Source organism: Elephas maximus, chromosome 25, assembly GCF_024166365.1.
Source record: "Elephas maximus indicus isolate mEleMax1 chromosome 25, mEleMax1 primary haplotype, whole genome shotgun sequence".
NCBI classification, from domain to species: Eukaryota; Metazoa; Chordata; class Mammalia; order Proboscidea; family Elephantidae; genus Elephas; species Elephas maximus.
In genome coordinates, this window is record NC_064843.1 from 36,746,693 (window position 1) to 36,761,738 (window position 15,046).

At 46.5% G+C, this 15,046-nt stretch overlaps 1 protein-coding gene across 3 annotated transcripts in view; it reads right to left on the reverse strand.

Annotated features, from left to right (window-relative positions):
• The window catches only part of DNMT3B (DNA methyltransferase 3 beta), a 42,985-nt gene continuing 27,939 nt past the window's right edge, over window positions 1-15,046 (reverse strand). Inside the window, exons 10-22 of one of the 3 annotated variants that reach the window (XM_049869552.1) lie at window positions 13,499-13,624; window positions 13,289-13,333; window positions 11,975-12,054; window positions 11,519-11,631; window positions 10,857-11,040; window positions 10,081-10,165; window positions 8,835-8,980; window positions 8,405-8,495; window positions 7,746-7,894; window positions 6,947-7,032; window positions 4,106-4,175; window positions 3,214-3,332; window positions 1-1,586 (exon numbers count right to left, since the gene is read on the reverse strand). In XM_049869552.1, the coding sequence (XP_049725509.1) occupies window positions 1,445-1,586; window positions 3,214-3,332; window positions 4,106-4,175; window positions 6,947-7,032; window positions 7,746-7,894; window positions 8,405-8,495; window positions 8,835-8,980; window positions 10,081-10,165; window positions 10,857-11,040; window positions 11,519-11,631; window positions 11,975-12,054; window positions 13,289-13,333; window positions 13,499-13,624 (1,436 nt within the window). In that variant the 3' untranslated portion in view covers window positions 1-1,444. Of the gene's footprint in view, window positions 1,587-3,213; window positions 3,333-4,105; window positions 4,176-6,946; window positions 7,033-7,745; window positions 7,895-8,404; window positions 8,496-8,834; window positions 8,981-10,080; window positions 10,166-10,856; window positions 11,041-11,518; window positions 11,632-11,974; window positions 12,055-13,288; window positions 13,334-13,498; window positions 13,625-15,046 lie in introns of those variants that run through there. The other 2 variants (XM_049869553.1, XM_049869554.1) reach the window with 2 other exon arrangements.

Here is a 15,046-nt window from a genome sequence, read left to right on the forward strand (position 1 = left end):
ATTAAACATAAGGTAAACTCTAGGCATCCGTTGTCTTTCTGCCTAAAATCTGCAAAACTGTGGAGACAAGGCACAGATTTTTCCCCATCCTTGTGTGGCTTGTTACCAAAAAAAAAGTTTATGAAACTGTTAAACATAAAAATAAAAGTCTGAGTTTTTTTAAAAAGTGTATTAAAAAAAACCCACAAAATGTGTCAATGCTGTTCCTTAGTCTACAAAATAGCACCAGTAAAAGTTATTAAACCGTTATGGCAGCATTTCTGAAATGCACCTTGTCTGACCTCCCATTCCCCTTAAAAATGACTTACTGCAGCATAAAAAGGGATTTTAAAATCTGTGGAGGGAGGTACAAGCTCTGATTGCAGTTTTTCCCCTGCCATCTCTGAGATGAGGGTAAAGCATGAAGAATGTGCTTCTTCTGCCCCTGGCTATTACTGCTTCTGAGTTTAGAAAAGGGATGAGGAATTGGGGTGTCCTACTTCTAATCTGGGGACCTGTGCCTGAGTAAGAGAAGTCTGTGGGGTGCTCTTTTTTTGTGTGTTGGGGGGGGGTTAAACCTAAGCTCCCTCGTTCATCTCACGTGGGGAGAATATGGAGAAGCAGTACTTGTCTACATAACACATGGCAGCTTGTAACTCAGCTCACCCCTTCCTGAGTGCCCCCAGAGGGTTCTATTGCAGTCACTGGGAGGGATTTAGCTAAGGGTGGCCCTGCCCTTGGGTTTGGGGGGAAAATAGCCCTGAATGTGATGATGACATCATCCCTGCTGAAATCATCATCGCTGGAAAATATTCTACATGGACAGCAGACTCTAGCCCTTGTACTGAGACAAGGGGCCTGTGCCACGTGAAATTCAAGACATATACATCATTTCTTCTTATGCTAGCCCTAGAAGGAAGAAAAAAATTCCTGGGCCCTTTAGATGTCCCTTCACTACATGTTCACAGCTGCATGCCCCCGTAACACGGAACAGCAGACAATGAACAGTAATTAAACTCCTGCAATAACTGCCTTAGGTGATTTTTCTGCATGGACCTGAGTGTTGGAGAGCTGTCGGCACTGCGATTTTGGTGTCTTAGCCATTGTTTCTCTGAGTGGTAAACCCAGGGCTTAAAAAGAAAATTGTTATTTTACTACCTATTTCAAGTTTTAAAGTTTTAGAAGAAAAAACGAGCACCGAGTTTGGCTGCTCTGAGCAGCCAGGTCTGAGTTGTGTACAAGTAGATGGCACCTTGGGCGTGAGGCAACAGAAGCCCTCCAAAGAGCCTCCCTCTGTTGGAAAGGGAGGGGTGGCTCTGCTACCACTGACAGTGAAGTAAACAGGTACACAGTGTGACCCCACAAAGCTGAACTGAGGCAAGGCAGAGCTGGGGAAGCCCACCTCCTGGGTCCTGGCCCTGCCCCCACCACCCTCTTCAGTGCCCCCAGCGCGCCTGGCGAGGGACTATTCACAGGCAAAGTAGTCCTTCAGGGGGGCGAAGAGATGTCTGATGACAGGCACGCTCCAGGACCTCCCAAGCAGCTTCTGGCGGGCCCCTCGGCCCATGTTGGACACATCCGTGTAGTGTACAGGGAATCCGAAGATCCTGGGAAGGCACCAGGGTGAAAGACAGGGAGTCAGAAGTGCCATCTCCAGCCAGCTCAGAGCCGCTGGACATGTTCACCATGGCCGATGAGGGACTGTCCTCTTGCCCATGCCTTTCCATGTACCTTCCTTTCAGTAAAGCCACTGGGCCTTCATATCAGCCCTTTCCTGACCCCCAGAAGAGGTCAGTTCCCCCTAGTTCTTCAAAACCCTTGATCCCAAGAGACTGTCATTGTAGCATATCTTATGAGAGCACCTTCTTTGTTCCAACAATACACCTCCCAGTGCTAGTACCATGTTCCTGGAACATATTTAGTGCTCAGTGGGCCTTTCTTGAATGAATGAATGCCAAGCCAGACAGCCAGACAGAAGACAGGTGTGTATGGGTCCCCAAAACACAATGATGGTATGAGTTAAGCAATTTCTTTAACAAGGAACAAAGACACTTTCGGATTGGACCAAGTATTCAGTTATTAGACACTCAGGTAATTAACCTTGGGTAAGCATGATTTTCCTGAGTGTCACTTCCCCTCATTAGCAAAGTTTGCTGCATTAAGTGCCAAACTGGACTTGGGGCAACAAAATACACCAAGAGCCTCCTCTATGGGTTTTTTACCAGAACTTGCTAAGAGGGTACAAAGATGCTGAGCCTAGGTTTTACCTAGGTTTACAATCAAAAACTAATAACACCAAATGGCCAGTGGCTGAATGAGTATAAAAAACATGCCAAACATAAATACTTCAGGCTTGTCTGTTGCTTTGCCTTGGCATTTACATAATGATACAGCCGTCTGTGCCAACTGCACTCACAGATCTAACCCAGCACTGTAGGCGTGGGTCTCAAAATCCAGAATAACTCACAGTGTGAATAGGTTGGGCAAGGTTACCTACCAGCTTCCCTTAAAAAAAAAAAAACTTTTATACTAATTCTAAATAAAACCAGTTGTAGAACTGAAATATCTGGAATATTCTGTTATCAAAGCCTTTGAGACACAGCCAAAAACGTAAAAAGGAAAATTCACAGCCTTAAACAACTTTATTCCTAACAAAATAAACAATAAGGAGAAAAATACAGAAGATAAAGAAAAGAGGAAAAGTGAAAGAACAAACATCGAATCCAGAACAGGAGAAAAGAACTAAAGCCCAAGAGCTAATTCTCTGAATCAAAATAGATAAACCATCAACTAAGCCAAGTAAAGGGAAGAGGGAGAAGAGAGACTGGGACTGAGTAGAGACCAGCCACAGAATAAGATTTTTGGTAAAAGTAATATTTCGAGTCATGGCATGTCTGTGGCCCTTTCTTTCACTGGTTGCTCCTACCTCCAGGTGCCCCAGCATGTAGGGGCAGGCAGATGCCAGGGTAGTGAAGCCAACACAGACAGATAGTGCTGTCTAATGACCTCATGTTTTGGATTCCCCCACCCCCCACTCCATCTAACCACCATTCTGGCAGGAAATAAGGACTAACTCCACAGAGGTATCACCCCCAGCCCCACTGCTATTGTAGATCAATGAGATCAGAAAGAATTAAGGATAGCACCTGCCCACCTCTGTTGCTGGTGGAAGCACATGCTGCTCCCCTTTCTGTCTCTGGCTGCATGTTTCCTGCTCAGTGCAGCCTTGCTCACCTTTCTAGCTCAGTGCACCACAAAACATCTTCTTTGCCATTCATGACAACGGGGAAAAGTTGGTTTTTCCCCTGTCTGATCGAGTTCGACTTGGTGGTTATTGTCTGTACTTTCTTTAACTGGAGAACAAAACAACAACATGGAATGAGCACAGAATGAAGGGTTCTGAGTTGAGCCAAGGCTCAGAAGCACCTTGGGAAGATAGAGGGAGGCAGGTGCGGGAGAGAGGGTAGCAGGGCGAGCCTGGCAGAGGGAATGAGAAAATCAGAGTTGGAAAGAAAAGAACATTTTGTGCTTCCCACAAATGCCAAGAATTTAATGAGCAGGAAGTACCAGCCTCAGAGAGAATGAGAAAAACAAAAAAGGGATCATGAATGAGATTACACAGGGACAGAGTTACTGATCAAGCAAGATTAAGTAAAAAGTAAAAACCACCCAGATATGTGAAGACTGCTCAGCTGGAGTTTGGCCAAACAGAGCTTAGCTTTAGGCTCACACTGAAAATTAAGTTTATGGAGTTTTAAATATAATCTATGACTCCATATTACCTTTTTTGTGTTTTTTCTTTTAAAGAAAAATTACTTGCACTAATTATATAATGGATAGAGTGGCTGAGATTGTCTGTGTCTCTATGTATCTGACATTAAGAATTGGAAACTCTAGTTGCCTTTTCTCATAGTGATTATTTGCTTATTAAGACCTCTCCTTCTTCTCTCTGTACTTGAAGATAGGTCGAGGAGGCGCAGGGTGACGTGAGGAGAAGGGCCCAGCACCAGGGAGTCTTGTGTGGGGAGGGGCAGAAACAAACCAGACAAAGAGGTCATCTCCCTAGTCCCATTTGGAGGTCACCACGTGTGCTTCCCAGAAGGCCATGGTACAGAGCACATCTTACCTTTGCTGTCCTATTGAACTCCAAGCAGTCCTGTAGCTCGAGTTTATCTTTCTTTGATGCTATCACAGGCCTGGGAACATCCAAAACCCATTACTTTCTACCCCCTGTAACGGGGCCTCAGCTAGCCACCTCCCAAGGTTGGAGTGGGGGCTTAGGCTTCAAAAATATGCCCTGGCAGGGAGTTCGATGCTGCTGGAGGTGGCAACAAATTATAAAATAATTCTGGTGTACACACAAAACAGTGGATGATGGACTTGGGGCTGGGGCTGGGGGCGGGGTGGGGGGGGGGGGCAGTCCAAGGTCCCGGAGCTCACGCTTCCATCAATGAAAGCCCAGTTGGAGGAAGCACACTGAATGGGGCATCAGGTGACCCCCTCTGGTCCCAGCCCTGCTCACTGGCTGAGTGACCTTAAGGCCCATCATCACCTCTCTGGGTTTCATGTTTAAAGTAAAGATCTTAGGTCATCTGTGGATCCACTTGATACAATTAGTATCATCAAAGCCATGACTTAGTGGTTATTACTTCATGAGATGCAGCCTAAGGAGGCTTGAAGAACGAATGACAGTACAGGTAGGAAGGACAAGGAATGGTTCACAAAATGATTATGCTTTAAACCTTCATCATTGAAACTTATTTGGCAAATGCAGAAAGGCAAACAGATGACTGGGAAGGTCAAAGGACAGAGGTGAAGAAACCGGCGTGGCTGAGCAGTTCCAGTGCCAAAAATCATCAAGAGGTCTGAAGGTACAGATTTGATAACAACCACAGCTGCCTCTGTGTAAGAAACTTCAAAGCCATCAGAAAGAAATCAGACATGGGAATGGAAATTGTGCCACAAGTGGGGTCGTGAAATCATACAAAACATTGCCCTGGACTCTGTACCTTAACCAGGCCTTCAACATTGCAAATGCCACCCTATCCCCAACCCCTACTTCTTCCATTGACCCAAAGAAGCTGAAGGACCTAAAGGGGTAAAAAAGGACAGACACAGGCACCTCCAAACACAAGCCCTGCCTTTCTGACAATTCTTAAATTAAAATCTAGGAAACCAAAGTTGGCCACCTAAAGGGTGAATTTGGGCCTATGTCCCTGCTTGGTGGTTGACATAGCATCCTGGAAACAAAAGCCGAACCGCAGCCGCTCCTTCCTTCTCTCATAGCTTAGGCAAAGACCTTTGGATCTTTATTGACTCATCTTTTTGTCTCACAACCCATGTCCAATGCATCAGCAAATCCTGTAAGTCCTACTCTCAAAATATCTTTAACTTGACCAGTCTCATTAAGCCTGCAGGAATCAGCCACCACCACTCACACTGTATTCTTTGTTGATGGTACCTCTTGGGGGCACAACATAGTCATAATCATTGCTTTTTTGAACAAACTGACCTCCTCACTGGTTTCCCAACTATTGTTCTATCCTGCTGCTGTCTATCCTCCAACCAGACAATACCATGAACCTAAGATGCAACTCTTTGGCTTAAAGCCTCCCAGACCCTACCATGATAAAGTAAATTTAATAGGTACTGTTACCCTCAGGGCCCACACAGTTTGACCCATGACTTCTAAGCTCTCTACCCTTCTATCCTAGACATTCCACACCTTCAAAACACTGTTCTCTGGGCTGGGCTGCAAATGCCTTTTTATTTCCTCCTTTTGCTTACAACACTCTTCTCTCCAAGAACTTCAGTTCGTCCTCTGCTGAAATGAGAAGCTTTCTCTACCAAGTCTTGCAATGGACGCCCCGAGAGCCTGATATCACTGTCTTCTCCCTTCTAACCCCATCAGCATGTCAACGCCATGAGAGCCAAGACTGACGTATGATTTGTTCTCCATCACACTGTACTAGCAGCACATGTAACAGTCCCTGGCACACAGCAAGGTTGCAAATTTTGAGTGAATACGCCCATTTTATTTTATTTAAAGACGTGATGGACACTGCACCATTTGACTAGCTGATTAGCCAAGTACAATGCAAAGCACCTAAGGAATCCTCCAAGCTATTTCCAGAATCTTTGCCATTTCTGTCCGCACTTTGCTACACGTCATTAAGTTATCAAGCTTCTTTCTAAAAAAGAGGATTCAATTCATTGGCAAGTCTGGGATGTTGAATTACCATCAGATCTTGCATCTTAATTAGCAGGTTATTCTTCCTGAAACCACATACAGGAGATAACTAATCCTCAGCAAAGGTCTGAACTACCTTTGACATCTGATAAAAAATTGGGGGAAAGCTCCCGTTTCAGAAAACAGGAGGTCTCAAATTCAACAGAAGATAGGCTTCAGGCTATAGTTTGTTACATCAACTCTGCCACCTGGTTAGTCACCAACAGCCTGGTACAGGGTTTACATCACACCAAGAGTGGAGTAAAGGCATATCTAAAGCTTCATGTCTGTCTCCCACTGGGTACCCCCACACCAAAAAACCCCGTTGCCGTTGAGTTGATTCACAGCAACTAAGAAAATGCACGAGGCGTAGAAGAATCAACAAGCTCTCAACTTCTGAGAAAAGTCCTCCTGGCCTCCCTGGCACAGAAGAGATCTGCAGCCTGGCTCCTACACAAGAGGCATTTAAGAAGCAGGCCATCTGCTGAGCATGAACAGTAGTAGTACTGAGGAATTCTGACCTGAGATTTCCAGGTGGGTGCTGACCCATCCTAACAGGGATCAAACCATAACACCCCAGGGTGCCCTGCAGCCAAGGTGGGGGAAGGGAACCTGCGTCTCAGCAGAGTCAGCTCTTTAGAAGGGTTGGCCATGGCTCTGTCAAGCCAGAACCAATGGTGATGCCATTAGCTACATTTAACTTGGCTATTACCTGTCCTGCTCAGATGCCCCTGTTACCTGTTCATTCCTGGCAGATTACCCCAGAAGTATCGGGCTCTGTGAGCAGCAGACACTTTGATGGCATCGATCATTACTGGGTTACACTGTAGGGAGAGGGATGAGAAGGGTCCCATCAGAAAACGAGTGGTGGCCAGAGTGAGGCCTGACCTAAGCAGGTGACAGGCTGGCCTTGGCTGTGGAGCAAGGATGGATCCTGCTAAGTGAGGGACAAACCAATTCTTATCAAGGGAAAGATGGAGTCCAGATCAGAACTACAGATTCTTAGAGAAGGTTATCCCCTGGGCCATGCCAGATTATTAGAGTGTGCCGTACCGAGGTGGGAAAAGCAGCTTGAAATGGAAATATCCTAAGTTGAGGTCCTGTCACAGGATAGGCAATAGCTTAGGAGTTGACAAGACAGCTTAAGTTGTAAATGTTTTGGGTGAAACTAAAGTGTGTAAAAAGACCCACAGTGCTTTGCACATATTAAGGATAAGCTGATTAATTTCTCTACGGCCCCTTAAAAGCAACTTTCAGAACAAGGAAGAGAAAAACAATTCTCTAGAATCAATTCTCATGAGCCCTCCATAGGGAGATGGCTTCACTACCCCTAACCTCACTGGGTTAGAGGTGAGGTTAGACAGCAGATATTTTCCATGTACTAAAGAGACCTCCCTTAACTCCTAATCTTGGATATCGCCACACTCTCCATCAAGAACCCCGAAATTGTTCCCAAGCATTGGCAACACTCACCCAGCCCCTCATTTCCTCAGTGGCTTCCATGCCCTTTGACAATCAGGCCCCTGGGTCCCCTCACCTCCAGGAATCGCGAGATGTCCCTCTTGTCGCCAACCTTCATAGCTACGACATTCTCAAACATCCAAAAGAAGGGCCGGTCGTCCCCCTCCTTGGGGCGTGTATAATTCAGCAGGTGGTAGAATTCAAAGAAGAGTCGGCCCGTGCCCTCTAAGAAGATAACAGAGCAGGGTTCATTCAAGTCTCCAGCCCACCACCTCATATTCCCCTGAGGCCCTTTCACCGGTAAACCGATGGATTCCTAGTTATCATCTGACCCTAGGGCCAATTTGTCCACGTACCCCAAGTTCTCTGGAATGACTAAACAAAGACAGTCATCAGTGTTTCCCTGTGAAGAAAAAAACCAAACACAGTGTCGTCCTGTTGATTCCGACTCATAGTGACCCTACAGGACAGAGTAGAACTGCCCCATAGAGTTTCCAAGGAGCGCCTGGCGGATTCAAACTGCTGACCCTGTGGTTAGCAGCTCTAGCACTTAACTACTACGCCACCAGGGTTTCCTTCCCCGTGAAGGCTTCTGATTTTTGATGGGGCACAGATTTAGCCATGAGACGTGTTCACTCTCTCGGGAAAGCAGGCTGCTTCCAGGTCCTTCTAAGGTCAGTTCCACCTAGGTAAGCCTAGGGTCTCCTGGGGACACCAGGAGCCAGGGGTGCTCACCGTACAGGCCTTTCCGGGCAGGATTCACATTTGAGAGATCATTGCATGGGCTTCCACCAATCACCAAGTCAAACGGGCCCCATTCCTCAATCTGAGGGAGAAAAATAGTCACCCTCAAGGGAGGGACAGAGGTGAGGTGGGAGGGCCAGAGAACCTGGGTTCCCACGTAGCCTCTCAAGAAAAACCACTCTTAGAATCTTCCTTGGTCAGTGAAGTCTACGAACTCTACTTCTGTCCCAGAAAACCTAATGGCATGGCCAATACCCCTAAGATGTAATCTTCTGGGTCTTACTATTAACTTACTGTGACCACAGGTTCTCTTCTACCACAGCACTGGGCACAGGGATATATAGGGCCTGGGGCATGGAGGAACGGGTAAGAGAAGGAAGTGGGGATCCTGTTGAGTTCCCGGGGGGTGAAATGCCCTCACATTTCTCTTTGTGATGTTCCTGACATCATTCACGTATTTGATATTCCCCTCATGCTTAACGGTTCCAACAGCGATGGACTCTTCACACACTTCAGAGGCTACATACTTCTCCACTTTGATGCCCAACTCCTTGAGGACCAAGTACCCTGTGAGAGTTGGAGGAAAGGGATAGAAAAAAGCACTGGGGGTTACCTGGATTGCCCTGACCGGCCTTTTCCCTAGACACTAACTCTAAAGCCTGCCACAGCACAGGCCAGGCACAACTGAGTGTTACCACCTTGGGTCCTTGAATGAGCACACGCATTTAGCATAGAAACTAGACTGCCATACACTAGGTTCTCAATGTTGCTGAGTTTCATGAAAAAAAAAAAAAAAAAATACGTGTGTACCAATTGGTACAGCCCAATGATACGGTGTATTAAAACGGAGAGGTATATGCCAATGCTGTAGCAAGTCCAGCATTGATCATTCCAGTACAGACACATATAGGACACATGGACAGGGATCTTCTGTGCCACATGTTTGGGACAGCAAAACATTTGAAAAATAATCTTAAGGCCAGGGGAGAATAGCCAAGGTTAGTTCTACTATGATGTATCTGTAACACAGATAGGACTTTAGGCACCACCAGAATAGGGATAACAAGTGGTTAGAGGTGGATGATCCTTAGAAGCTGTAAGTATTTTAGGCAGGTGGACACAAATATGCCAGGCAGACATATACTAAGTACAAACGATGCTACATGCAAAGCGTCCTATTTCACGTGCTCCCTGCTCGGCTAAAATAGGGCTGTTCGGGGTTGCTCTGAGGATTAAGTGAGTTACAGCAGACAAAGCCCTTAGTGTTGCCCACATTGGCTGTGTTTATTCTACGTGGGGAATGAAGAGAACAAGATGGGGGATATTAGGAGGAGTTGCCTAGTTGGTATTTTACACTTATGGAATGAATAGTTATTTCCAAGATACCTGCACATAAGAATAAAATACAACAGCTAAATTATGCTTTTTTTTTTTTAAATAAGGACCCAAAATGTGCCCGGTGGGTGAGATGTTTATGGAAAGAAAGATGAAGCCAGTGGTTTTCTCGGAACAGGTGAAGAACACGTGACTTCCAGGGGTGTTTCTTTGACATTGGTGCCAGGCACCTGGACCAGACCTTAAGAATTGCATTCCGTGCCCTCAGAGAAACCCATCCCATCAAGAAGAAGGTGAGCAGCAGAGCATCCCCAGATAAACCCCAAACTCACCTGTTGCAATTCCATCAAACAGAGACAGTACTCGGATGGGCCGCCTTCGTGCTGCAGGAATCGCAGGGTACAATTTTGGGGCTTCCTGTCAGGTAAGGAAAGGAGCTAGTGGAGGTCAGAAAGCAAGGGAATGACACACCTCTGGGGGAGGGGCAGCACTGAGGGGAGGACTGATTCTCCTCAGAGGAAATAAAGTGTTGCTCAGTCATTCTCAGCTGTGTGACCTTGATCAGCTGTGACTCACAGGACGCTTCAGTGGGGATGGCCAAGACTAGGTTAAAATATTAAACATGGCCAGTCCTGCATTTGACACAGAATGATCATTCCATCTTTAGACATGGAACGCAGGTGAGACTGCAACACAGGTACACACTAAAGACATATAATCCTTGGTGCTCCTCATGGGCTACACAGAAGTGACCTGTGGGCTCCCTTTAGGAACTGGAAGCTAGAGTCCAGGAAAATTCACCCCCATTAAAAGTGAGAAGCAGGCAAAGGCTTCCCTGTCTTCCCTATTTATCACTATCTCAGAAACCTTTATAGAACAAAGTCTATGTCAGACCCTGGACAGTCCATACAATGAAAATAAGTTGAGGCCCAAAATGACCCTGAATAAGACTGAACAGGAGTTGCCAATTAGCCAGAATTCAAGCTTTTGAGGCTCTGAGGTGTTGGATTTATATAGTGGATCTTATTTCTATTAACTCTTGACGAGAAAACTCCAGAGCCCCAAAGCCCTGGGAACTGTGGTCCAGGGAAAGGAGCCAGTGGCTTACGTATTCAAGCCCCATGTCACTGGTGAAGAAGGACTGCAGGCGCACATTCCAGTCCTTCCGGCGCCACAGGACGCCATGACAGCGCTGTGTCTGGCACATGTAGCAGTTCCAGGGCTCCTGCAGCTTAGCATCCGCCGCCGTGCCTGCGCCCACCAGCACCTCCAGGCACTCCACACAGAAGCACCTGTGACCAGTGGCAGGGGATGAGGGATATGTTGTCATCAGGCAGCTGTCCTTAGCCCCCTCTTTCCCCAGAGAGATGGCCTCAAACCTTCTCAGATGCCACAGTGGCTCTTTACTAATCCTGAGTGCCTTGGGCTACACGAATCTCTTACTTCCTTGTGTATGGTCCAAATACTTCCAGCCCACAGGCTCTTTGCATGTTTTGATGTCCTTTACCCAGAAAGGTTCTCCCACTGCCTAGTCAAAGCCTAGGGAGCCTCCTGTGCTACCACTCTCCTCTTCTCACTGACAGACAAACCTGTCTTAGGCCCATCCTGATAGTCCCTTCTCTTCAAAGATGTGACAACCACAGCCCCAGGCAGACCTGTGCCCTCCCTCCAGGTCAGTTAATCCCTTGGCTGGGATTCCATTAAGCAAGAAAAGGACTTTGATGGGCTGCGCTCAGGCTTCAGGGCCCAGGCGTGTCGTGTCTCCCTCACCGGCAGCAGCTCGTGTTGCTGCAGAGCAGCAGCTCACGGCCCTCGCAGCACACAGTGCAGTAGGACTGATAGCCGTCGTCGTCGTACATGTAGAACAGCTCGAGGAACCGATCCTGGTGGCCAGAGAGAAACACTCGTGAAATCGGAGACCAGGGACCAACAGGCCTGGCTTGCTCACTGGCTGGCTGAGGCCCTAGGACGCAGCAGAAAAAGTCACTAATGGCTTGGTGCCCTTCACAGGGAAAAGTGGTGGTGGTCTGTGTTCCATCTCAGATGGGCACCCCTGCTGGGTGCTGCAAACTGTCCTTGGCACCTGCCTCAGAGAGGAAGGTGGTGCACGAGCCCTGGGAAGGGAATTTCTAACGGCCATAGGATGTGCTGTTGCTGGGGAAACTGAAGAGAATCAGGGATGAGGGAGGAGGCAGGAAGGTCCGGGGTGAGGAGATGAAGACTTACCCGACATGTCTGGCAGAGCCCACCCTCAAAGAGAGGGTGGGAGGAGACTGGGTTTTTCCTACCACAGGACAAACAGCTATCTGTAAGAAAGACAGGATGATGGCTTATAGCAATTGAGGCCCTAACACCAAATTGCTAATGCCTTGGGTCTAGCAGTTCCTGAACACTTACTGAGAGAACCATCAGTGAGTCAAGGATTCTTCATGCCACATATGCCTCTCAGCTGCAAAGTAGCACAGTCCTCAAAAAGTATCAAGCAGAAGGAAGTCAGGCAAAGGGATGGTCCAACAGGACCGCTGAACAAGGGCTCGTGTAGCAGAGGTCAATGAGAACGCCTGGTATGAAAATCTTTGAGAAGCTTTAAAGACTTGACTTTGCAGTGACCCCAATTGCCAGCTAATCAAGACAGGATTAGTACTTGTATACGCCTCAGGAACAGAGGCCGAGGCTACAATTTCAGAGCCCTGGTTTGGTTTAGTGGATTGGTCCTTCATGAGAAGGTTATCTTGTGTTGCTTTCATATGACCAGGTCAGAACTGATTCCTGGCGCTGACCAGGTAGCCAGGACCTTTACAATGCATTAAGATCAACCTTCCCCACACAGGAAAGAGGACAGTTGGGTGGATTCGGCCTGGGTGGAAGGGGGCTGGGACAAAGTTTCCAATATGCTCAGGGGCTGCTCTAAGCTTAAGCTTTACTCAGGTTCTCGGGGTCAGGCACTGTGCTCTTTTCCTTGCCAGCATTTGAGTAATCACTTATTATTTGTTGACTAAAAGAACAGACGGTGGAAGCAAGGGAGCTGATCTTTCCTCACACACTCAGAATTCCTCTGGATATGTTCTGAAGAGTGTTCCAAGTGCAGCAGCGCTTCTCAGGCGGGGCAAGCAGAGGACCCGAGTTGGCACGAGAGAGAAGGATGGTGAAGGAGGTGCCTGCCTTTTCTACCTCAAAGCCAGTTCTAACTCTTGTTTGGGAAGATGCCACAGATCTTAGTTTCAGGTGTCAGGTTCTCCTGGTCGCTGTGCCCTAGCTTCTTTTCTGCCCAAGTCCCCAACTTTCTGCTCATTTATTTATTTCTGCTCAGGAGCAGAGTCAGACTCAATCATCAGGCAACTCATTTTATAAAGTGTAGCAAATAAGACATAGGGACAATGCAAGGCACCACAAACACCCAGAGTCCACCCACTCCTCGACCTCTGATCAAGGTGGAAAGACATCTGGGTTAAACACAGGCAGGGTGCAGAAGTTAGATAAGCAGGCCTTGAGTACTCCCTGGAACTAGAAGGGAGGGATTGGAAAGAAGAGTACATTTACCTTCCAGACTGCTCTTGTTGTTGGTAACATCCAAAGCCATTTGCTCTGTTTAGAAAAGAGAATGGGTGAGATGGGGTCAGGAAGCCTCTCAATGGTGAACTAAGCCATGTTAACCACCACATCCCTTTCTGAGTGGTCCCCATACCTGCCCACCTGACATGGGGTGATTATGAGTCCATCTACCCCCAGCCTCCTAAGACCACCAATCACCTCGACTCTGGTCTTCCTCCCCACGGTCTTTGCCATTGTTGTAGCAATTTGTCTTGAGGCGTTTGGTTGGGGGGCAGTAGTCTGAGGTGGTGGAGTCGTCAGCTGTGCGCCTTCGCGTTTTGTTCTCTGTGAAAAGTAAGAAGATGGCAGCCGGCACTTGGTAGGAGGAGGGTCAGGGGAACACGTGGGCCGGGAAAGAGACCTTGTCGTGCCTGAGTGCCAGCTACATGTGGGCATGTAAGGGGGATCAATTCTGAATGTCATCTGTCTTCACGGAATGGGCAACTCAGATCAAGAGGCAATTCAAAAGCCTTTACTCTCAGCTTCCATTTTTAACACGTATTTACATGGTTTCAAATATAGGTATAAACTGCCCTGGTGGCGCAGGGGTTGAAAACTATGGCTGCTAACCAAAAAGGTAAGCAGTTTCAATCCAGCAGCTGCTCCTTGGAAACCCTATGGGGCAGTTCTAGTCTGTACTACAGGGTTGCTATGGGTCGGAATCCACCTGATGGTAACAGGTTTTTTTTTTTTTTTTTTAATATTGTAAAAGAACATATCCTTGTAGATGCAGCTTGGTCCACCGCTTAAACCCCGAAAACATCTATACCTGTGCCGTCTAACAAAGTAGACAATGGTCACTCGTCAACAATGAGCACTTACAATCTGTGGCTGTAGAGTAAGTGAGAAATTAATTTCTCATTTAGTTTCAATTTAAATAAACTCAATTGATTTAATTCTTGGAAAACTTTAGTATGTTTGGGGCAGCTTAGATGTCAATCTGTTTTTTCAACTATAAATTTTAAGAACACTGAATATAGATCAAGTATTTCCAATAGACATTTGGCATCTGAACTGAGGTGTGCTATAAGATTTGAGATTTAGTACTAAAAAATAAACGTAAAATCTTTTTTATATTAGATACTGAAATACCAATATTTGTATATATTGAGTTAAATAAAATGTATTAATATTCCTTTCATCTGTTTCTTTTTCTAGTCTTTTCATTGCAATTACTAGGACATTTTTTAATTATATATCTGGCTCCCGTTTAGATTGCTGCTGGAGAGTGCCAGTGAATCTTGTGACACGGTAATATAAATTCTACTCTGCCCCTGGAAAGAAAATGAAGCAGCCATTAAAAACCATAAGGACACAAAGGATACTTGACAGTGTGTACTGTTATTATTGAGAAATCAAGGGGAAAGCAGGAATTCAACCAGTATAGAGAAAAGGCTGGAAGGTTGTGCACCCAACAGCATGAACCTGGGGGGCAATTGTGAGGGTGGGGCGTGAGGTGGAATAGGGTTAGGGGTTCAAGTTGCCTTTAAGAGGTTGGATTCTTCCCCAGTGACTATGCAAACATAAGTTGAAAAGAAGTGTATAGAAAACAGTGAATAGACAAAATACGGGAAGGGAATACCGTGTTTCCTTGTTTCTAAGTTTCCACTGCCTGCACGACGCCCCTTCGGCTTATTAACCACTTTTTTTTTTTTTTTTTTTTTTTTGAGAGGGAAAACGATAAAACAAAACAGAAATACTACATTA